The sequence below is a fragment of the Chrysemys picta genome, chromosome 2 (genome assembly GCF_011386835.1).
Source record: "Chrysemys picta bellii isolate R12L10 chromosome 2, ASM1138683v2, whole genome shotgun sequence".
Lineage (NCBI taxonomy): Eukaryota > Metazoa > Chordata > Testudines > Emydidae > Chrysemys > Chrysemys picta.
In genome coordinates, this window is record NC_088792.1 from 94,287,056 (window position 1) to 94,309,814 (window position 22,759).

Genomic DNA, 22,759 nt, shown 5'->3' on the forward strand with positions numbered 1-22,759 from the left:
CTATAACAGGGGCCCAGCGCGGGGCTGCAAGGATTAGGGATGTCTTGAGGGAGCAGTTTGAGGCTGAAAACCAGCAGTGATATCTGGTGCCCTGCCCGGGAGTGAAGTGCAGTAGTTCCAATCTTTAGGAATCATTGTCTGCTAGGCAGACAAGCAGACTTGCAGTGCCTGTTTATTTCCTGGGCTAAGGAGTCTTTTACTTTATGCAATAATAAAGAATGTTTTCAAAGCCAAAGAATCCATTTATTGAAAAGAAAAAAAAATTATTTATTGAAAAGAAACAAGGGGGTGGAGTGGGGAACAGTCCAATCACAGATTTGCGTATGTCCTGTCTGGTGTGCTGTGCAGTGAGTGCTGCACTTCACGACAGCTATACTGCATGGTGATGGGGGTTGAGTGCAGAGGGTACAGGTCATGGTTTTCAGGGCTGGGTGGTGAAGATACTGGTGTTGGAGGCAGCGGGTGGCGTGAAGAACACGGAAGTTTGGGAAAGTCGGTTGGAGGTGACAGTGGGGCACAACAGAAAGAGTGTTGGGACAAGGGCTGTAGGGGGGGTTGGCATTTGCGGTACTGCTCCTCTTTCTGCATGGCTACCAGCTCCTGGATAGCGTCTGCTTGGCACTCCAGGATGCTTATGAGCCTATCAGTGCTTTGCTGCCGGTGTGCGGTGCTTTGCCACCTGTGCGCTGCGTTTTCCTGGCGGATCCTGCTTTCTCTCTCCCTCCAGTTCTGTGCTTTCTCATTCTCTTTAATAGATTGCCGCATCACTTCTTGCAGCATGTCTTCTTTGCTTTTTCGCGGTCTCTTCCTGAGTCTTTGCAGTCTCTGAGCAGGCAATAAGAGGGACGGCTGAGGTCTCAAGGTTGATGCAGCCGTATAGGCAAAATGCAACATTTAGCAGAAGCAGCATTTTTTATACCAGACAGATTAATGATTCCCCCGCAATTAAGGAGTAGAACACACACAGGGTCTACACAATAGCATAATTTTCCCGTCCGAAACAGAGCACACACAACCCACGGGAGCCCCAAAATGGTGAGTAAGGGGGACTGATTGTTTCAGGGCTGCACTGTCCTCTGGGTTTCTGTGCCTTGGGGAGAGCCAACAGCTTCAGGGGACACCTACACTCAACACTGTCCCAACATTTTCCACAGGAGTTCGCTGCTGAGGTGACCTGGGAAGCAAGGGAGGGTCTTCTACTGCAATGCAGCTTCCACCCTGGCCCACATGCAGCTTGCCTGTGTGCAGCAATGGTCCCCCCACCCCTCGTGGCACAGTGGTGCAGACACGTTAGCCTGGCTGGGACAAGGACCACGGTGGCTCTCCCGATAAACTTGCGCAAGCGCATTGCACACGTTCTGGATGAGACATTTGAGGAGATTACCGAGGCCGATTACCGCGATGTGATAAACCACATCAATGCACTATTCCGCATCAAGGCATGCATGCCTAACCCTCCTCTCCCAAAGAGCCCGCACTGAAAAAATTCCTTCCCGGAAAAAAAAAAACGCTTACCGGGAACCTGCTCTTCTGTTTGTCCTCCACCAAGTACCGGCTGCTGCGACTGGCTACCTTTCTCCTGGCTCGAGAAGAGCTCCTGGCTGCATGGCTCCAGGGATTCCGGGGTGTCTCCATCCGGCCCACCACCATCACCTCCGTTTTCCTCCTCCTCCCCCCACCCACACCGGCTCTGAAGTGTCCATGGTGGTGCTCGGAGTGGAGGTGGGGTTAACCCCTAGTATCGCATCCTGCTCTTTGTAGAATCGGCAGGTCACGGGGGGAGCACACGAGCGGCCATTTGCGTCGCGGGCTTTGCGGTAGGCACTCCGCAGCTCCTTCACTTTAATCCTGCACTGCAGGGCGTCCCGGTCATGGCCCCTTGCCATCATGTCCTTTGATACCTTCCCGAAGGTATCGTAATTCCTACGGCTGGAGCGCAGCTGGGACTGTACAGCTTCCTCCCCCTAAACACTGATGAGGTCCAGCAACTCGCCATTGCTCCATGCTGGGTCTCGCTTGGCGCGTGGAGGCATGGTCACCTGGAAAGATTCGCTGATAGCACTCCACACCATGCCGGGCTGAGCAAACAGGAGGCCAGGGCAGTAGAGTTTGAACTGATGATCAGAGTGGCTAGAACAGGCATTGTGGGATACTGCCGAATAATTCTGGAGGCCATTCACAGCGCATTGGGCGGCCACACTGGTGCCGCAGCGCTGCAGCGGCAGCGCAATACTTGCTATTCCTCTCGGAGAGGTGGAGTACATGCAGCGCTGCAACCACGGAGATACAGCGCTGCAAATCCCTTGCCAGTGTGGACGGGGAGTGAGTTACAGCGCTGGGGGAGATTTTACAGTGCTGTAACTCGCAAGTGTAGCCAAGGCCTATGATTTGTTCCCAGTGAATTGTGGAAAAACTTGTTTGTCCTGAGCACAGAGGGGAAACTGTGGGAAAGCACCTGAGGACTATAAGAATGTGAGTGATTCAGCCTGCATCCCTTCTGCAAAGCAGGCAGGTTACCAGTCCAAACAAAAGAGGAACCCAGGCTCTAACCCACACCCCAGCCAGCCAACAAGCCTGGGGTTAAAGCACCACTAAACTCAACTGAGAGGTCTGTGTGTGGATGGGAGGAGGGTTAGGAGCAATACCTAGCTAAGAGCCCAGAACACATACCCTAAATCAATTTCAAAGTTCCTCTTAAATGAAACTGGTTCAACATTGTGTGTGTAGATAAGCCTTGGTCTCCTGAGGTGCTCCACTCAGTTCTGATGCTATATTGTGGAACATCACAACTGCTAAACACCAAGTGAACATGGGTCTAGCCCACAAGGACGCAAGCAGAATCAGGCCCTATACCTCAATACCATCATATGCAGGAATACAAAAGACTCATCATTATGGGCTTGATTGTCACAGCTCTTGCTCAGACATGTAGGGTAGTAAAGAAGAATATAGCATCCATATCCACCCCTCCCCCTTACTCTCCTGCTCAAGATTGTGACTCTAGCCACAGGGGAAGGAAAGGAAGACAAAGCAGCTACTTGACTGACATTCTCTATTTCAAGTAAGTGCGTGGTGAGGGGGCAGAAAGTGAAAAGAGCTTTCTCCCTACCCGGCCCTTCACCACTTGCCAGCCGGGTAGGGAGAAAGCTCTTTTCACTTTCTGCCCCCTCACCACGCACTTACTTGAAATAAGTGGCCTGAAATAAGTGGCCAGTGCTCTGGCCGGGCACACTGCAAGGAGTAAGCTGCACCAGGATAAGGAGCAGGAGAAATTTGTGACTGATCCTGGATGGTCTTCAACAACAGATCCACTGTTTTAACCCTCTCTGTTCCTTATGCAGGGCAGATGGTAAAGTTCCAACCTAGCCTTGTATCATTATGTAGAATTGCACTTCTAAGAACCAGCATGGATAACCATCTATGATTATCACATAATCACATTCTTTTACATTTAAATTAACTTTAACTGATTTTTTTCAAAATAAACCTATTTAAAATTAAATTTAAAATTGACAGCTATGTTAAGTCCTAAACTACATATAATCTATTAAAATCAACTGAATTAAATACCAAAAATAATATTAATCAGTACACATTTGCTGCCAAGTTTTAAAGAAAGTCAAACATTTGAAGTTAATGGCTGAATCCTGGAAGACCAGTTGTTGAAGTGCTAAACAAGCTTTGGACAGCAATAGCCTCCTCTGCAGGCGCAGAAAGAATATTTTTTATTTCAGTTTATGCAACTAGTTCAGTTCAATGACTTTCATTCAAAGTTGAAAACCAACTAGGAGTTGGAAGAGCAGGAAAGCTTGTTTTTCTCCTCCAATATATGAATAAAAACTTGTTGAGAAAGATCTACAGGTTCTAAAATCTTGAAGGTCATGGGGACCAGAAATAGGGTTCCTAACTTTCTGATTTTAGAAAATTGAACACCATTGTCCCGCCTCCTGCCCAAAGCCCCACCCGGCCCCGCCCCTTATCCAAGCCTCCCCCCCCGCCATTAACTCCATTGCCCACTCCCTCTGTCACTCGCTCTCCCCCCACCCTTGCTCACTTTCTCCGGGGTGTGGCAGGAGGTTGGGGCATGGGAGGGGGTGAGAGCTCTGGAAGATGGTCAAGAACATAACCCTATGCTCAGGTGACCCTAAACCTCTGAATGAATGTTAGGGGGGGGTGAGGGCTCCAGCTGGTGGTGCAGGCTCCAGGATGGGGCCAGAAATGAGAGGTTCAGGGTGTGGGAGGGGGCTCTGGGCTAGGGGAGGTGATTGGGGTGCGAGAGAGGTGAGGGCTCCAGCTGGAGGTGTGGAGCCAGGGAGGAGGGAGTTGGGGCTCGGGAGGGGGCGGTCAGGGCTAGGGCAGGGGTTGGAGTGTGGAGGGGGTTCAGGGTGCGGGCTCCAGGAGAGAGTTTGGGTGCAGGAGGGGGCTCCGGGCTGTGGCCAAGGGGGTTGGAGTGCAGGAGGTTGCTAAGAGCTGGCGCAGGGGGTTGGAGCGTGGAGGGAGTGCAGGCTCAAGGAGGGAGTTTGGGTGTGGGCGGGGTCTCAGGGCTGGGTAGGGTTCAGGGTGTGGGCTCTGCATGACGCTTACATCAGGTGGCTCCTGGTAACAGCCAGCATGTCCCTCCGGCCCCTAGGTGGAGGCGCGGCCAGGCAACTCCGTGCACTGCCTTCGCCCACAGGCGCCGCCTCCACAGCTCTCATTGGCAGTGGTTCCCAGCCAAAGGGAGTTGTGGAATCGGCGCTTGGGGGGCGAGGGGAGGAGAAATCACACGGAGCCTTCCTGGCCACCCCTGTGCCTAGGGGCCGCAGGGACATGCCGGCCGCTTCTGGAAACCATGCAGATCCAGGTAGGGAGCCTGCCTTAGCCCTGCTACACCACTGACTGGACTTTTAACAGCATGGTCAGCGCTGTTGACCGGAGACTACAGGGTCCCTTTTCAACCAGGCGTTCCGGTCGAAAACTGGACGCCTGGTAAACCCTAACCAGAAACCATGAGTTCAATTTACTAATTAGAGAATACTTCCTTTGTTTAATAAATTAGTTTAAAATTAAATACAAAAGCACCTGATAAACTTTTTTCTCTTATGTATCCAGCACATTTAAGGTAATTTTATTTAACGGATAAAAAATTAAAATTCTGGTTTTATAAATTTTTAACTGATTTTGAATTTCCATTTAAATAAAAGATTGACAAAAATTACAAGTAAAAAGTAACCATCATCTAGTATACAACAAATGCATCATTCATCATTTTCTAACGATCAAAAATGTAGAAATTTGTAATCTGAATAAAAGCTATATGATTGGTTGAATAAATGTGTATGGCTATAGTGTGTCCTCCTGCTTAGCAAAAAGAAGCACCATATTTAGCATAAAGGTTACATTTAATTGCAAATCAACGTGTTTTAATGGTTACCAAACAATGACAATCAACCTTTCTTTCGGAAAATAATTAATAAATTCGAAATACAAAACATGATTAATATCTACGATTTAAATCAAGGTTTCCTGCATGCTCACTTAAATAATGATTAAAACTGATTATTTTAATTACTTTGATTTAAATCAATCCACCCTAATAAGAACTACAGCCACCACCACCACCACCCCCGTCTCTCCCAAAGTTTATAAGGGTCTTTTTTTTTTTTTGTACAACGCCTAGCATGATGCATGACTGGGGCTCTTAGTCAGTACTATAATACAAATAAATAATAAGTCTGAACTATTTTAAGTATCTCCCAGTTACAACAAACCTTTTAAAAAAATTGCAAATAACTGAATAAAACCAATGAAGAGGTCCCTTAAAATACTAGTTAAATTTTTGTGATTAAATTTTGGCACTATGTATAGGTAACTTACTTTCTTCTTACTGTCTTCATAGCTTCCTACATTTTAATAAAAACTGCTATAACATCCTTTCTTTTTTTACATTTGTATTTTATTTATTTTTTTCCCAAAAGATAAGAACAGAAAACAAAGCAAGAAAAACAAAATAGTAAAGGAATGGGTAGGGAGTGAAAGAAAAGGAAGCTATTATGCTGGTTTGTGGCACAGATATTACAGGCCACACCAAAACCTGGGACCCAAACACTTCTGGATCCAAAGCCTCTCCTTCTTCATTTGACCCATCTCTAGTAGGAACCCTGGCTGACCTGCTAAAACTTTGCCCTTACCACCGATTGAGAAGGTTATTGTTAATCTTTTACACTGATTTCTCCAGTGACTCTATTTCATTTTGTTATGAAGTTAGAAAAGCCATGTGAACAGAGAGCCGTTTGGAGTATGTGTGGTTTTAAGGTGACATGAGGAAATAAAGAACAGTTTCAAAGCTAGGAGTTCCCCCGGGGACAACCAAGGCACAGATGTGCTGTTCATCACATGAAAATGAAAATATAATTGTGAGCCATGTGTTAACAGTTCCATGTTCATAACATTTTAACATCAACATTTCCTATTATTTGTAATCAGTATGTAATTGAAAGGCCATAAGTTAACAAGTGACCAGCTCATCAAAGATATGACCTGCACATAGACTTTTGAATATCTATACAGGGACAGTTAATCTTTGCCAACAGTGCAAAACATTAAACTTGTGCTTTAGTGATGGCCTCTCATAAGAGGTCTGTGTGTCACCCAGCATGGCGGAGTTAAACTGCTCACTGCTGTTACCTATCTATTCTTCATTAGGGTACTAGCTTCACTGAAGAACACAAGATTATCATGACCTCTGGCGTTTTCCCTGCATTCACTTTGGAAGCAGCATCTTACTAAGCAAAACATGGTGAGACCATGTAGAAGTAGACCAGGTAGAAGCAGCCTGTATAATCATCTCTTTAAAGCGTGCATCCAGCAGGCAGTGGTAAACAGTGAACAACATTAATAAAAGTCACAGACGTGTGAGTAATACTGGTGGCATTTAATGCTCTTCTCACTTATTTACGTGACTCAGAGTCAGACACACTACATTTTTTCAGCATGGAATAAACAAACTCATCAAAATCTTCCTTGCAGCACAACCCAAAATGTTCTAAATGACAGTCTCTTCCCACCCAAAGCATGAATTAAAAGCAACGAAAAGCTAGCAAACTTTCTTCTGAACCGAACAGAAAAAGCCCAGAGCAAATCTTCTCCAAGACAGAAACATGAAACCCACCAAGGGTAGAGGTTAGAGCTGAGCAGCCTGTGGAAATGTACCCCTGATTCTTTTCTTCAAAGAAGCCTGTGTATTTCTCAAACCTTGCTTCTTAGAAGCCTTCTGCACATACAGTACTTATGTGTAAACAGTCAAGTTCAGTCGCGCCTCATTCTCTGGAAAATGTGTGTCACAATTAAATGTAATGGGCAAAGCATTCCCATTATATAATTCAGGAGGGGAGGAAAAATATCAGCCATTTCCTAAATTAGTTCATTCAATAGTTTCCCCCCTGGAAGCCTTTGAAGTGTCTATCCGTTTGAATTTTAAAAAGAAAAAGAAACAAGAGGAAGGAGGAAGGTCCTGAAATGAACTGAGGCATGCACAGAAGGTTGTCTGGTATGACTTAAACAGCTAAATGAAAATCCGTATATATGGTCTGTATATATTTTTAAAAATAAATTTACAAGCAGTCCCTGGAGATTGCTAAATGTAGTCTTTCTAAACACTTTACTGTGTCATCAAAGTTCCCTTCCAGGTTTTTCAGTTTGTTGCAGGGAGGGAAAGAGTGGGGTTTATTAAACAAAAGAAAAATAAACTTAAGTCCCAACTGGAAATACACGAAACAGCTCTATGACAAAGCATCTTCCCAACTTAACAGAAGTCCATGCAACCTGGGATAAAACCAAATTGCTTTGTACACTGCACAAATCCTTGTACATTTGATCTCACAAACACTGCTCACTAGCATGGATAGCCTCATAAGTAAATGCACATGCTAGTAAGCGCTGCAGTCACAATTATTGACTGTGAGGAAGATCCTTTGTGATTATGTTAACTAGGGTTACCATATTTCAACAAGCAAAAAAGAGGACGGGAGGAGCCCCGCCCTAGCCCCGCCCCTGCCCCTCCCACTTCCTGCCCCCCCAGAACCCCCAACCCTCCCCCCGTTCCTTGTCCCCTGACTGCCCCCTCCTGGGACCCCTGCCCCTAACTGCCCCCCAGGACTCCACTCCCTATCTAAGCCTCCCTGCCTCTTGTCCCCTGACTGCCCCAACCCTTATCCACAACCCCACCCCCAGACAGACCCCTGGGACTCCCACGCCCCATCCAACCACTCCCCACCCCCTGACAGCCCCCCCCAGAACTCCCAACCCATCTAAACCCCTCTGCTCCCTGTCCCCTGACTGCTCCGATCCCTCTCCGCACTCCTGCCCCCTGACAGCCGCCCCCAGAACTCCCAACCCATCTAAACCCCTCTGCTCCCTGTCCCCTGACTGCTCCGATCCCTCTCCCCACTCCTGCCCCCTGACAGCTTCCCTCCAGAACTCTCAGCCCCCCACCCCGCTCCTTGTCCCCTGACTGCCCCCTCCTGGGACCCCTGTTCCTAACTGCCCTCCAGAACCCCACCCCCTACCTAAGACTCCCTGTTCCTTGTCCCCTAACTGCCCCCTCCTAAGACCCCCCCCAACTGCCCCCCAGGACCCTACCCCCTACCTGTACCCTGACTGCCCAAAACTTTCTCTACTCCCCCCAAAAAGCCCCCCCCCCGTTTCTTGACTGCCACCTCCAGAACCTTCCTGCCCCCTGGCCCCCTTACCCTGCTGCTCAGAACAGGGTGTTGGGCTCTGTGCCAGCCGGACACCTGGCTGAGCTCCCCAGCACAACAAAACCCGGTCCCTGGCCCTGCACAACAAAACCCGGTCCCTGGCCCGGACCGGGCTGCAGGGGAGAGCTGCCCTTGTATCAGCACAAAGTGCTCTCGCTCCCGTTTTGCTACGCTGCATGGCAGAAACCGCTCCCAGTTGCAAAAGGGGAGGGCTGCACTTTGTGCTGATACACTTGCTCAGAATGCAGGGCGGATCCGGCTCCTCTACAGCTGCTCCGGAGTCCAGCCCGGGACTTTCCTGCAGCCCTCCCAGCCGCTCGCTCTGCTCTGCTCTGCCGGGGGAGGGGGGAAATCCCGGACATTGTGAGTGCTTTACAAATTCCCCCCGGACGCTATTTTTAGTACAAAAAGGAGGACATGTCCGGGTAAATCCGGACGAATGGTAACCCTATGTTAACACCTTCAGTTTGGCCATCACCATTGCCAGGACACAGACACAGAGAATGGTGTTTCAAATTAAAACAGACACTAACACCAAGAAAGTCAGTCAGCACGTACACAGTGAAAAATCAAATTTCAAAAATATCCACATAAATCTCTTGCAGTGTATATCCCAGTCAGACATCTCTTTATATATAAACATGGCATAAAACTAGAACTGGTCGGAAAATAGGTTCTGTCTACTCACCCAGAAAATTTTGACTTTTCAGAAAAAAATCCAAAAACTAAATATTTCAGCCAAAATCAAAAATATATTGATTTGGAAATGCCACTGTGCTGCCTCATGCGAGTTGTCATTCAGGTGCCTCGTGCTCCCATTCTCCTCTATTGGCCAGGTTCCCTGGTTAGACTACATCTTCCATGATGCACCATAGTCTTCCTAGGGAATAGGAAGTGCATCATGGGAGATGTAGTCCAGCCAGGAAACCCAGCCCATAGAACAGCGAGGGGACACAAGGCACCATGTCACATATCTGAAGCAAAATATTCCAGAAACTTTTCTGGCTGTCAAGTGTTCCGTTTTTCAATGAAAAATTTAAATTTTCTTTGGAAAGCAGATGCTTTCATTTGGCCAAAACCGCAAATTTTTACAAAAACAATTTTGACAGAAAATTTTAACTGACCTACATAAAACCCAGCCAAATCATTTTCACTAAATAAAATAAATAAAAATACATTATTTATAATGATCAATTTAACATTTGACATTGATTAAGACAGTATCTAGAGATATTTATCACTTGGGACTTTAGTTACATTATTTTCCTGTGTGCAGCCCAGTTAGCCTCATAAATAAATGTACATTAAATTAATGGGAGTCTTCCCACTGATTTCATTGAATTCTGGATCAGGCCCTTACTGCACAGGTTAAGAGTACTGCCTTTGTAGCAACATACCAACTGCATTCTTTAGGCCAAATTCATCTCTGTTGTCATTTCAGTGAGCTCAGCAGAATAACACTAGACAGGAATGCAAACCTTTGAATTGTTTAAATGAGTGTATAACGCTTAATTAGGAAGTTTCCCATTTTTATTATAGTTACAATTAATTACAATTTAAGCTCATGCAATTACATGTTTTTGTGAACTGCCCATTGGCATGGCATCTGGGCCCCAAAACAACTTAAACCAACATCACACGTGCAAAGCTGGAGCAGAAGTACAGCACGTAGCAGTGAGGTGACAAGTATTACACAGTCCTTGCAGCCAATTTCTACTAGATCAGCCACTTAGAAAAAAGGGAAGTGGTGTACTGAAGCTTTCTTTAGCCTTCAACAAAACTGTACATCTGACATGTTTTAATTTCCTCTATGCTGCTTCCCAGTGAATATGTACATGCACAAACAGCAGCAGCAGAGGGACTGAATGTCTGAAGACTAAATGAGCTTCATAAACATCAAGACCGTGGGCACCATCAGAACTCTTATTTTACATTTTAAACCAATTACCACTGTAATTCTGAAAACAAGGAAACAAATTTTAATGAAAAAAAGTCATCAATAAGGGCTAATTTCTCCCTAACTTTTATGTTCATAGCTAGTTTATGCAGTTAGTTAACGTTTATATTTTGCGCCCCTGCTCTCCCGCTGAAACTTGGACTCTTCCATGTAGTCACACAGTATACTGTCAGGTTCAAAATATGACAGCACCTCTAGCCCGCGTCAATTCACCCTGCCCCTTTCTTCTCTCCCCCCCACCCCAAAAAAACAAAAACAAAACCAAAAAGTGTTTAAATAATGGAAAGGTTTGCACACAAACCAAAATAAGACAACAAAATTCAGAGATAAGACTAACTGTATCCTCAGTTGAACCGGCTCCACAAAACAGAAATACGTAAGATCAGTGTGTGAGGTTGTGTACCACATGTATTATAATACTTCCTTTATGATAATTTCCGCCTGAACTGCGAATTCCTTGCAAAAAAAGGTGAATAATATTGTTCAAATATTTTTTTGTCTCCACTGATTTTATATTGTCATGGGTTGGGCTACACCTCATTGAAACTGCTCTCAAAAATAAAGTCCTTCATTTAGGACAGTTATAAGAAGCCATTAAGCTCCTTAATGGGATCAGAAAGCAGAAACAAAAGGAAACGCCCACCAAAACACTGGCATATGTCATCACCCAAACCAAAGGCACTTGTGAGGCAGGAATTTCAACTATGTGGGCAGAGGGGCTTCACTGAGCATTGTTTTAGCAGAAGGGTGTGCTCTATGCTGAGAAAAGCAGGAGAAAGTAGACAGCAAGGCAGCACCAGACATGGAAGCACTGGAAAAAAACTAAAATCCTGAAAGAGTCTAGCAACTGTGGGCAAAGTCAAAGAAACTGTCTCCTGTTTGAATTCTCCTGTATCCTAGCAGATAGGACTTTGAACATAAACAACCAGGATTTCATCAAAGACAGAGCTTGCTATTGTCAATTGACTATCATCAATTTCACCTCCTAATGGAACCACCACGCAGGATACTGAATTTTAGCTAACCACTCAAGCCAAAAAGGGGTAACAATGTGTAATCATCTACATATTGTGCTTAAGTCTAACCAGGGTTAGATGGCACAACGGTAAAAATGTCACTGATGCTACCATTAGTGCTATCATCTTTATTTTTCACTGATTTTAGTGGCAGTGAAGTAGCTCTAAGTCTAAACAGAATTTGCTGCAATTAATTGCTCTCAGAAATATTATTTAATTAAGAAATCAGTTCAGTACATTGACCATCCTTGCCTAATGGGAAGCTTCACTAAAAAAGCACTCAGATATTTCAATTACACTCCTGTATGTTATGACAGTGTTTCCAGCCAGAGTTTAGATGACGCAAGCCCGACCCATTACAACCTGGTTGGTCCAAGTACTCCAAAATGAAAATTTAAAATTAAAATTTTCCTCTAAATTAACTTCAAAACCAGCCTGTTAGTGCAATAACATTTGAAATAGAATATGCAAAAAAGTCATGTCAAATGGTTTACCTACCTTTTCTGTGATATAGAAATTGGAACTATCAGCATGTTGCAGTGCATAATATTCATGGTTCACAAGAGACCACCTTAAAAATATGAAAATATATGAATAAGAAAGTGAAAGAGAAAAAAAGAAGCCTCATTATTGGTGTTTATCAAGAGTCCATCTGTCTCATGTACTGTCCTATCTATAGATTTCAACATGTCCACTCAACAATGAGAAAAAACAATCATACATCCAAGGAGAAGAGAGAAAAGTACAAAATCCCCATAACTCATTTAACGGAATATTGTTCCCTTTCTCCTCTCCTCCGCCTCCCTCCCCCCCAACGATTTGAAATGGAGAGCCCTCAACTTGACCACTGAGTGACAGAAACAATGCAATAATATATTCCTTCAAATCCCAAGGTTTAAAACACAAAAATAAATCTTCTGATCACGTTCCATTACATTAATATCAACATTCAATATAAAGCATTTTATGAAAACAAAATTACTTTATTACAGATAAATCCTAAATGGTAGTTACATCATAGTCAAAAACCAAAACAACAAAAATTCCAGAACAGTCCCATCCTACAACACTACTAAGTGTAGTTTCCACTATAACAAGTAGGATCCACTGAACTCATCATAACAGATGTGTGCCTATAACATCAGACCATTATGCTGGAAAACTCTCTGGGCAGGAAGCTTGTCTTGGTGACTCCTACAGCACCAGGCACACAGATTGTCATTAACAAATAAAAAAACAGTACTACAAAAATCTACATGCCTTTTACTATATTTTAGCTGTAGTTTAATGAACTGTAAACTAGTTTCTGTCCTTCTGTATCACTAGTTAAAAATTCATTAAAAGAGCATTTTTTGCAAACATTAAACATGCTGTTTAAATATTATAATATGTCAGCGTTTATTCTGATTGTTAAGCAATTATTATACCAGGTTATGTTTAACATTTCACTTCCGTGCTGCTTGTTCCACGGATTAGGTGTTTGCACAACAGCCACCAGGCTTAGAAATACAATTCACAGTTTATGTTTCTTGACTTGTGAACTGAGAGAGATGCTCAGTAAAGTGGTTGCACTCTACAGTTAAAATTCATCTCTAAAACCCGTACATAAGGGGTGTGTAGGTTTTGTGATGGCTTTCTGCACAGAAATGAGTTTTACCCCTTAATAAGAATAGAGGACCAAGTTAAAGCACTTTTTAATCTTCCCAGTACACAGTTTTCAAGTTGAATTTAGCTGGCCAGTGGATTTTGCAAATTCTAAGGGCATGGCTACACTTGCAGATGTAGAGCGCTGAGAGTTAAACTGGCCTTCGGAGACAGAAGCAGGGAAAACGCTGCTGTGTGTTTACACTGTCAGCTGCAACGCACTGGCGTGGCCACATTAGCAGCTCTTGCAATGCCACAAAGAGCAGTCCATTGTGGTAGCTATCCCAGTGTGCAAGTGGTTGCAACATGCTTTTCAAATGGGGCGGGGGACAGTGGAGTGTGACAGGGAGTGTGTTGTGTGTATGTGGGGGTAGAGACAGTGTGTTTTGGGGGGCTGAGAGTGTGTCAGCATGCTGTCTTGTAAATTCAGACAGCAGCAGATCCCCCCCACACACACACACTCACAACAGCAGCATTCCACACTAATGGTTTGCTTTGTCCTGGAGCAGATAAGCATGCCAGCTGTCAGAAATGGAGCTTTGAAAGGGGATATCCACATGCCTGCAGCCGATTTCAAAACAATGAGAAGAGTGGCCACTTGACTTCAGGGGATTATGGGATGTTTCCAGAGGCCAATCACAGCGCAGTAATGCAACACCTTGTCCACACTGATACCCGGGCATTTTAGCCGGGGCGCAGCAAGCTTTATGCTTCTCATGGAGGTGGATTACCAGGAACGCTCCAGCTGCAGAGTCCAGGCGCTCTACATGCCTTGCCGGTGTGGACACATCAGGAATTAGGGCACCCAGGACTGCTTTAATGCGCTCTAACTTGCAAGTGTAGCCAAGCCCTAAGTCTGAAGATAAAATCTTTTTGAAAATCAACTTCAGAATTTAGGAAAGTCATCACTAGGGATATTTTATTTATCTTGCAGAAAATCTGTAGGTCTGTTATTTATTTTATGCAGTGTTGTAGCTGTGTCAATCCTAGGCTATTAGAGACACAACATTGGTGATCTTTTATTGGACCAACTTCTATTGGTGAGAGAGACAAGCTTTTGTGCTTACACAGAGCTCTTCTTCAGGTCTGGAAAACAAGGTTCCCCAAAGCTTGGTCTCTCGCCAACAGAAGTTGGTTCACTAAAAGGCATTACCACAGCCACCATGTCTCTCTGTTATTTATTTTAAGAATCAAAGGAAATATAGTATCAGAACTTACCCATCACAAATTTCTTTTATTATTGCAGACAATGGTTTTTTCTGATTAAAAAAAGAAGGAAAATTCACTGTTAGAACATCACATCAGAGCAATTAAATAAACATTTTAATTATTTCACTGGTTCAGTTCAATAATGCAAGCTAGTAGTACTCAGTTTTGCTTACTTTTTAATATTTAGCTTGATAACATTAAGAATTTTTTGGGTGTTCCGGGCAGCAAATTCACAAAAACATTATTGCTACACATTAGCGTGATGATCTTTTTGTCATAACTGTTTAGCATTTGTTGTCAAGATACATTTTACCACCTTTACTCCTACAGCATCAACCAGGCTTGTGCGGGGCTGGGGAAAATGAAGAGGTCTTCTATAAACACTGCATCTCATGGCCCAGCAAAAGCAGAAAGTTCAGATTTCAGCATGAGCATTTTTCAGGAATGATGCATGAAGCAAGCAGTAAACAGTTTGATATTTTTTAGGCTATGTTTGTTGCTTCCAGATATCAGCCATGTGTGATGACAAAACTACATTTTGATTAGGAAATTCAGAGAACAGAACATAATGTTTTCTGCAATGCTCCCTCCTAAATACATATTGCTTTCTCCAATAAACATCCGCTGAAAAGCAGTAAGATTCCAGTTGTGTGAACTCTGCTTTGTCGTAAATATGCAACTCAACCATTTTGTGTGTTGCCACATAGCTGACTACAGTGGGTTTTCTTCCTTCAAATCCCCAAATAGAAGGAACACTATATAGTATGGAGATGTTGCAACACCCTGAACGCTGTTATAAACATAGCACATGTGTTTCCCTAGAGGAAACAGCATTGTCTGGAAGAAAATAAGTCTTTGTCACTTGGAGAAAGGGGACACAACTCACTTCTTGAACACTACCATTCCTCACCTCCTCATTACTGGCTGGCTGCACAGAGTACAGCGTCAGCTGCTGCTTCTGAAAAAAAGACTGTGGGTAAAATTTTCAAAAGCACCCAAGAGACTTAGCAGCGTAAGTCCCACTTACTTTCAATGACTTAAGGTATGTCTACAATACCAATTTTTTTCTGACACAACTTACACCAGCATAAAGCCACTGCACTTAGTATATTGCTTGTGCGCATGCATACTTCACTCCCTGTGTCAGCACTGCACATACTCACCAGGAGTGTTTGTGTTGATGGGCAGTGCAGGACAACTCACCATCATCCAATGCACTGTCTTTTGGGAAGTTTTATGGTGGGAAGAAATGAGTTGTGCAGGGATGACTGCAACTTTCTCCACCTGGACTAGATGACCTCCTGAGGTCCCTTCCAACCCTGATATTCTATGAATGCCATCTCTATCCCATAATTTTCATACTCAAACCCAAGTGGGACTTGTCACTTTCCACCATCTCTAATAGAATAATGGAGCCTGCACTATTGTTCTGAATGTTGCAAGCACAGGACGCACAATCCTCGAGTACTTGCAGAGCCACAAGGAACATGATCATTTCCTGAAGGGCAGATTGCTGGAGGACAATTCAAGGTTGCTGGCGACGTTCACAGAGCAGCTGCAAATGGCGGAGTGCTGCTTCTAGGCCTGAGAAATGAGCACCGACTGGTGGAATTGCATCGTAATGCCGGTTTGGGACGAGTATGGTTGCAGAACATTTGGGATGTGCAAGGCAACATACCTGGATCTGAGTATTGCTCTTGCCCCAGACCTCCAGCACAGGAACACCAGAATGAAAGCTGCACTGATAGTGGAGAAGCAAGTGGTGACTTCACCGTGGAAACTTCCAAAGCCATAAGTCAGTGGGAAATCATTTTGGAATTGGAAAATCCATTGTGGAGACCATTGTCATGCAAGTATACAGGACCATTCCTGCTACAAAGGACTGTGACTCTCACCAACATGCAGGACATAGTGGATGGATTTGCGGCTATGGGACTCCCGAACTGTAGTGGAGGAATAGATGTCATGCATAATCCCTATTTTGGCACCAGACCACCTTGCCACAGAGAACATCAACAGAAAGGGCCATTTTCCTATGGTTATGCAAGCACTGGTGGATTACTGGGTAGGCTTCACTAACCTCAACATTGGCTGGTCAGGGAAGGTGCATGATGCTCACACCTTTAAGAATACCGGACTGTTCAGAAAGCTGCAAGCAGGGACTTTCTTTCCATACCGGCGAGGTACTATTGGCAATGTTAAAATGCCAGTAGTGATCGCAGGGGACCCAGCCTACCCCTTACTCCCCTGGTTCATGAAGCTGTGCACCAGCCACCTCGATAGCACCAAGATTCATCTACTGGCTCAGAAGGTGCAGAATGACAGTTGGATGTGCTGTTGGTAGATTGAAGGGATGCAGGCATTGTTTACTCACAAGATTGGATCTGTTAGAAAATATCCCAGTGGTTATAGCTGTCTTCTGCATCCTGCATCGTATTTGTGAAGCAAAAGGGGAAACGTTTCCTCTGGGGTGGAGGGAGGAGGTGGAGCGGCTCTCTGCTGAGTTTTAGCAGCTAGACACAAGGGTTATCAGAAAAGCTCAACATGGAGCAGTACAACTCAGAGAGGCTTTGAAAGAGCACTTTAACAGCGAGCCACACTAATGTATTGTGGAGTATTGTGCTCTACCTGCAGTGTGGGGGCCTGTTAGGAATGGTGTTTGGTGTACATTTGTGAATAGAACACTGACAATGCACCTAGTCATTCTGTGGTGCTTGCTGTCCATTTATGATTATTACACTGTGATTGTCACGAAGCCTCTGAATTGTGTCACACTGTCCAGTAACAAGTCAGTGGGTGCTTTCACTACTGCCAGTCATTCCGCAGCATATGTTGTGAACTAATAAAGATGAATTATTTTCCAAGCAATAGAGTAACGAAAACATTTTAAAAAATTCTGTGCAAGTGTAACTCTGACAGACCCCGGTCGTCGGCAGGCGGGATTGAACCTGGGACCTCTGGAGCTTAGTGCATGAGCCTCTACCACATGAGCTAAAAGCCAACTGGCTGTTAGCTAAGGCTGTAGAACAGACTCATTTTATCTCTCTCTCTAAGTGGTCTCGGTGCCACTAGATGGGACAGAACACCACACCCAGGAGGTGTGCGGGTTATACAAGTTAAAAGCAAATACATTAAAATCTTAATAAATGTATAGAGCAGAGCTTAAAGAAGGAGAAGGAACATTCATGTCCATTTTTATCTACACATACATCATATGTGGCTCCCACAGGTCAATATATGTGAAGATGTGGTTGTCTTTAATGTCTGCCAGCGTGCAGTTGTAGAGATAGGGATGCGGCCCCGGATGCTGTGTACAAAGTTGTGGGGAGGGGTGTGTAGGGAGATGCTTTATTATAGTTCTCCATGAACTGCAAAGGGAGGCAAGCCTGTGACTGTTGAGCCTCTAGGTTCACATGAGTCTTCAGCATCTGCATTTGCTGCTGGAGAAGCCCCATTATGTCTTGGTGCATCTTCCTCTCCTCTTCCTGATGGGACTCCTGGGCCTTTCTCCATACAGTCTGCAATATTCACTCTCTAGGCCCTCTGTTCACAGTCTGACACAGCACTGGCTTGTAGGATCTTGTTGAACATGTCAGCTCAAGCCCTCTTTTTTCTCCCCGTGAAAATTGCATTGATATCTCTCAGGAGGACTCCAGGGACATCCCTGTGTATGTAAACAATCTGCTCCACACGGCCCTCCTACCTAACCCTACAGAGAATGAAAAGAAAGTAACTCTACCTCTCTTTGTTGTACTGCTACCTCTTCTAGTACAAGTAAATGAATGAAAAGTCGCTAGATGTGTCCTGTTAAGTTGGGGGTGCAATCAAACATCACTGCAATGGAAAATACATTCACACACTTACCCAAGGTTCCTTCCCCTACATCAGGCTCACCCATGCTCGAATGCCGGGACTGACTGCACTGTGGTGGAGTCTCAAACAGGTCCTGGCTTGCGGCATAGCTGGACCCCCTGGTCATACATCCTCTATCCTATTCCTCTTCCACTTCTTCCTCTTCACTGTTTATGCCATGGGCCTGTGACTTGGGCTCCTCAGAGGTACCCACAGTGGACTGCAGCATGGTTATACTTTCTCCGCCAAGTATGGCATGCAGCTCTTCGTACAAGTGGCAGGTCTGTGGCTCGGCACTGGATCGACTGTTCGCCTCCCTGGCCTTCTGATATGCCTTCACTTTCATGCGGCACTGCTGCTGGTCCTTCTCCTGCATCCCCTGTTGTACCCCTTCTCCTGCATCCCCTATGCAATCTGCTTGCAGAAGTCCACATTTCTATGACTGGTCCATAGCTGTGCTTGTACAGCCTCTTCTGCTCACAGGCCCAAGAGATCCAATATCTCCTGTCTATTCCAGACTGGAGCATGTCTGGAGTTGACATGGTCAGTTGGGCAGTTGCACATAACAGTGGAGACCTGCTAGGTGTGCTCACCAAGCTAGACAATCAGGAAAAGTCATTTAAAAAATTTGTATGGTTTTAAATGGTGGGGCAGGAAGGGAAGCTTTCAGGCTCCATGACCCTTGGGCAGTGGAGTTCACAGGTGTGACCAGAGAGGTCACTGTTGGGCACTGTTGGACAGTTTCTCTAGGACTGTTAGAGTTGACATAGGTACTGCAGTGTCTACATCCACACTGTGTTGACCTCAATATATTGACCCTGGCTCAACACTGCTTGAGGAGTAATGCAGAGTTTATATCAGTGGGAGACAAATTTAAGTGTAGACACATGCACAACTAGGTTGACACAAGGTGATTTACGTCGATCTAACTTTGTAGTGTAGACCGGGCCTTAGGCTCCTATACATCTAAAAGCTTGTCTACACACAAAAGTTGTATTAGTATAGTTGAAGCAGTACAGCCCCCTAGTGTGGTCATATATTGGTATAAAGATGTCAACCTTAAAATTTAGGTCAACAAAGCAAGGTCAGTCAGGGGTGTGAAAAATCCACACCCTTGAGCACCGCAGCTATGCTGAGGAGCTAGGTCAATGGAAAAATGGTTCCATCTGCCTTGCTATTGTCACTCAGGGAGGTGGTATTCCCACACCAACAGAGAGACCCCTTTTGTTGGCATAGGCTGTGTCTACAATACAAGGTTACGCCTACGTAGCTATGCTAGAATAGTCTCCGTAGTCATGCGCATAGTTTTGCCTGTCTGGGAAGGGAAATAAGCGACACCAGCCTAAGGTGCCTTTATATAAGTACAGCTGCATTCACACTAGGATCAGGGGGTAGCTGTGTTAGTCTGTATCCACAAAAACAACAAGGAGTCCGGTGGCCCCTTAAAGACTAACAGATTTATTTGGGCATAAGCTTTCGTGGGTAAAAAAAACACTTCTTCAGATGGACACTAGGGGTATGTCTACACTACGAGAGTAGTTCGATTTTACTTAAATCGAATTTTTGGAATCGATAATGCAAATTCGAACGTGTGTGTCCACACTAAGGACAGTAATTCGACTTTGTGAGTCCACACTAACGGGGAAAGCGTCGACATTGGAAGCGGTGCACTGTGGGCAGCTATCCCACAGTTCCCGCAGTCCCCGCTGCCCATTGGAATTCTAGGTGGAGCCGCCAATGCCTTCTGGGTAAAAAAATGTGTCAAGGGTGCTTTTGGGTAACTGTCGTCATCCGTCCATCACTCCCGCCCTCCCTCCCTGAAAGCGCCGGCGGGAAATCAGTTCGCGCACTTTTCTAGTCAGTGACAGCGCGGACGCCACAGCACTGTGAGCATGGAGCCCGCTGCGACCATCGCTGCAGTTGTGGCCGTTCTCAACGCCTCGCAGCTTATCATCCACCTTTCCCTGAGGCAGATGCAGATAAGTCAGGTGAGGAGGCTACGGCACCGCGGTGAGGGCCTGAAGTCTGAGAGTAGCACAGACCTGTCAGAAAGCACGGGACCCAGCGCCGAGGACATCACGGTGGCAATGGGTCATGTGGATGTTGTGGAACAGCGATTCTGGGCCCGGGAAACAAGCACAGACTGGTGGGACCGCATAGTGCTGCAGGTCTGGGATGAATCTCAGTGGCTGCGAAACTTTCGCATGCGTAAGGGAACTTTCCTTGAACTTTGTGAGTTGCTGTCCCCTGCCCTGAAGCGCAATGACACCCGGATGCGAGCAGCCCTGACTGTCCAGAAGCGAGTGGCCATAGCCCTCTGGAAGCTTGCAACGCCAGACAGCTACCGGTCAGTCGCGAACCACTTTGGCGTGGGCAAATCTACCGTGGGGGTTGTTGTGATGCAAGTAGCGAAGGCAATCGTTGATGTACTGCTGTCAAAGGTAGTGACCCTGGGAAACGTGGAGGTGATCATAGATGGCTTCGCAGCGATGGGATTCCCAAACTGCGGTGGGGCCATAGATGGAACTCACATCCCTATCCTGGCACCAGACCACCAGGCCAGCCAGTACATTAACAGAAAGGGCTACTTTTCCATGGTGCTGCAAGCACTGGTGGACCACAGGGGACGTTTTACGAACATCTACGTCGGATGGCCGGGCAAGGTTCATGACGCTCGTGTTTTCAGGAACTCTGGACGGCTGCAGGAAGGTACTTACTTCCCGGACCACAAAATAACTCTTGGGGATGTGGAGATGCCTATAGTCATCCTCGGGGACCCAGCCTACCCGCTAATGCCCTGGCTCATGAAGCCCTATACTGGCGCCCTGGACAGTGAAAAAGAACTCTTCAACTACCGGCTGAGCAAGTGCAGAATGGTGGTGGAGCGTGCTTTTGGCCGCCTCAAGGGGAGATGGAGAAGCTTACTGACTCGCTGTGATCTCAGCGAAACCAATATCCCCATTGTTATAGCAGCTTGCTGTGTGCTCCACAATCTCTGTGAGAGCAAGGGGGAGACCTTTATGGTGGGGTGGGAGGTTGAGGCAAATAGCCTGGCTTCTGATTACGCCCAGCCAGACAGCTGGGTGATTAGAAGAGCCCAGCGGGACGCGCTGTGCATCCGGGAGGCTTTGAAAGCTAGGTTCCTGAGTGAGCAGGGTAACCTGTGACTTTTAAGTTTGTGTACAGAGAAGCTGAACCTGCCCCCGTTTCTTTACCCAGTTAATGTTGACTATCCTCTCCAGTTACATACCCCCTTCACCCCCTTCCAACACACGTTTAGAAATAAAATCACTTCTACTTTGTTAATGAACACTGTTTTCTTTATTACTGTTTTCGCGGGAATGTTTTAAACCAGGGACGCAGACTGTGGTGGGGAGCGGGTGTAGTGTAGTGACGCAAATGACGCTTCTAAACTCCAGGATTGACAGGCTCCGCAGTGGTGGACTGGTTGTTTCAACGGAGCCTGTCACCCCTCCTGATCGGGACTGTGTGTATGGGGGGGCTATGTGACTTTGTGGCAGGGGGAGGACAGTTACAGATCCCCTGCTGCGTGGCTCTGTGATACAGGATAAGGACCGCCGCATAAGATCTGTAACTGCCCTCCCCCGCCACAAAGTCACAGAGCAACCCACCCCCCACCACAGAACATGAAAACCACCTCCCAGACTGACCAGGGTAACTAGTGACTGCACTGTGTATGTGCCCTGCTGCTGGACCTGCCCCCGCCTATGTACCCTGCTAAAGGTGACTGTCCTGTCCAATTACCAACCCCCTTCCCCCCCCTTCCCCCCCTCCTCCAAAAGAACATGATGGAAACAGTAATTAACACAAACGTATTTTTTATTAGCAACTACACATGAAACTGGGAGGTGAAACTTGGATGGGGGCTTGTGTGAGGCGGGAAGGAAAGAACTTGTCAAATTTTGGGGAATGAGAGCCTTCTACTACTAGAGCTGTCTGCAGGGGTGGAGTGAGAGTTTGCACCGACTCTGCCGCCCCTCCTTCTTTGCACTTTGGGTGAGGGGGGTATGGGACTTGGTGGCGGGGGAGGGCGGTTACAGATAGACTGCAGCGGGGCTCTGTCCTCCTGCCTCCGTTCCTGCAGAACATCCACAAGGCACCGGACCGTGTCCGTTTGCTCCCTCATTGGTCCAAGCAGCGTTTGAGTCGCCTGCTGGTCTTCCTGCCGCCACCTCTCCTCCCGTTCCATGTGTGCTTGGTGCATTTGGGACAAGTTCTCCCGCCACTGGGTCTGCTGTGCTGCCTGGGCTCGGGAGCAGCCCATAAGCTCCGAGAACATGTCCTCCCGTGTCCTCTTCTTCCTACGCCTAATCTGCGCTAGC

At 46.0% G+C, this 22,759-nt stretch overlaps 1 protein-coding gene across 3 annotated transcripts in view; it reads right to left on the minus strand.

Moving 5' to 3' along the window:
• ELMO1 (engulfment and cell motility 1) overlaps positions 1-22,759 on the minus strand; it is a 471,086-nt gene that overhangs the window by 354,056 nt on the left and 94,271 nt on the right. For all 3 annotated transcript variants that reach the window (XM_005287366.4, XM_065587209.1, XM_042860355.2), the window contains 2 exons: positions 14,574-14,614; positions 12,210-12,282 (listed from right to left, as the gene is read on the minus strand). In XM_005287366.4, the coding sequence (XP_005287423.1) occupies positions 12,210-12,282; positions 14,574-14,614 (114 nt within the window). The remainder of the gene's footprint in view (positions 1-12,209; positions 12,283-14,573; positions 14,615-22,759) is intronic.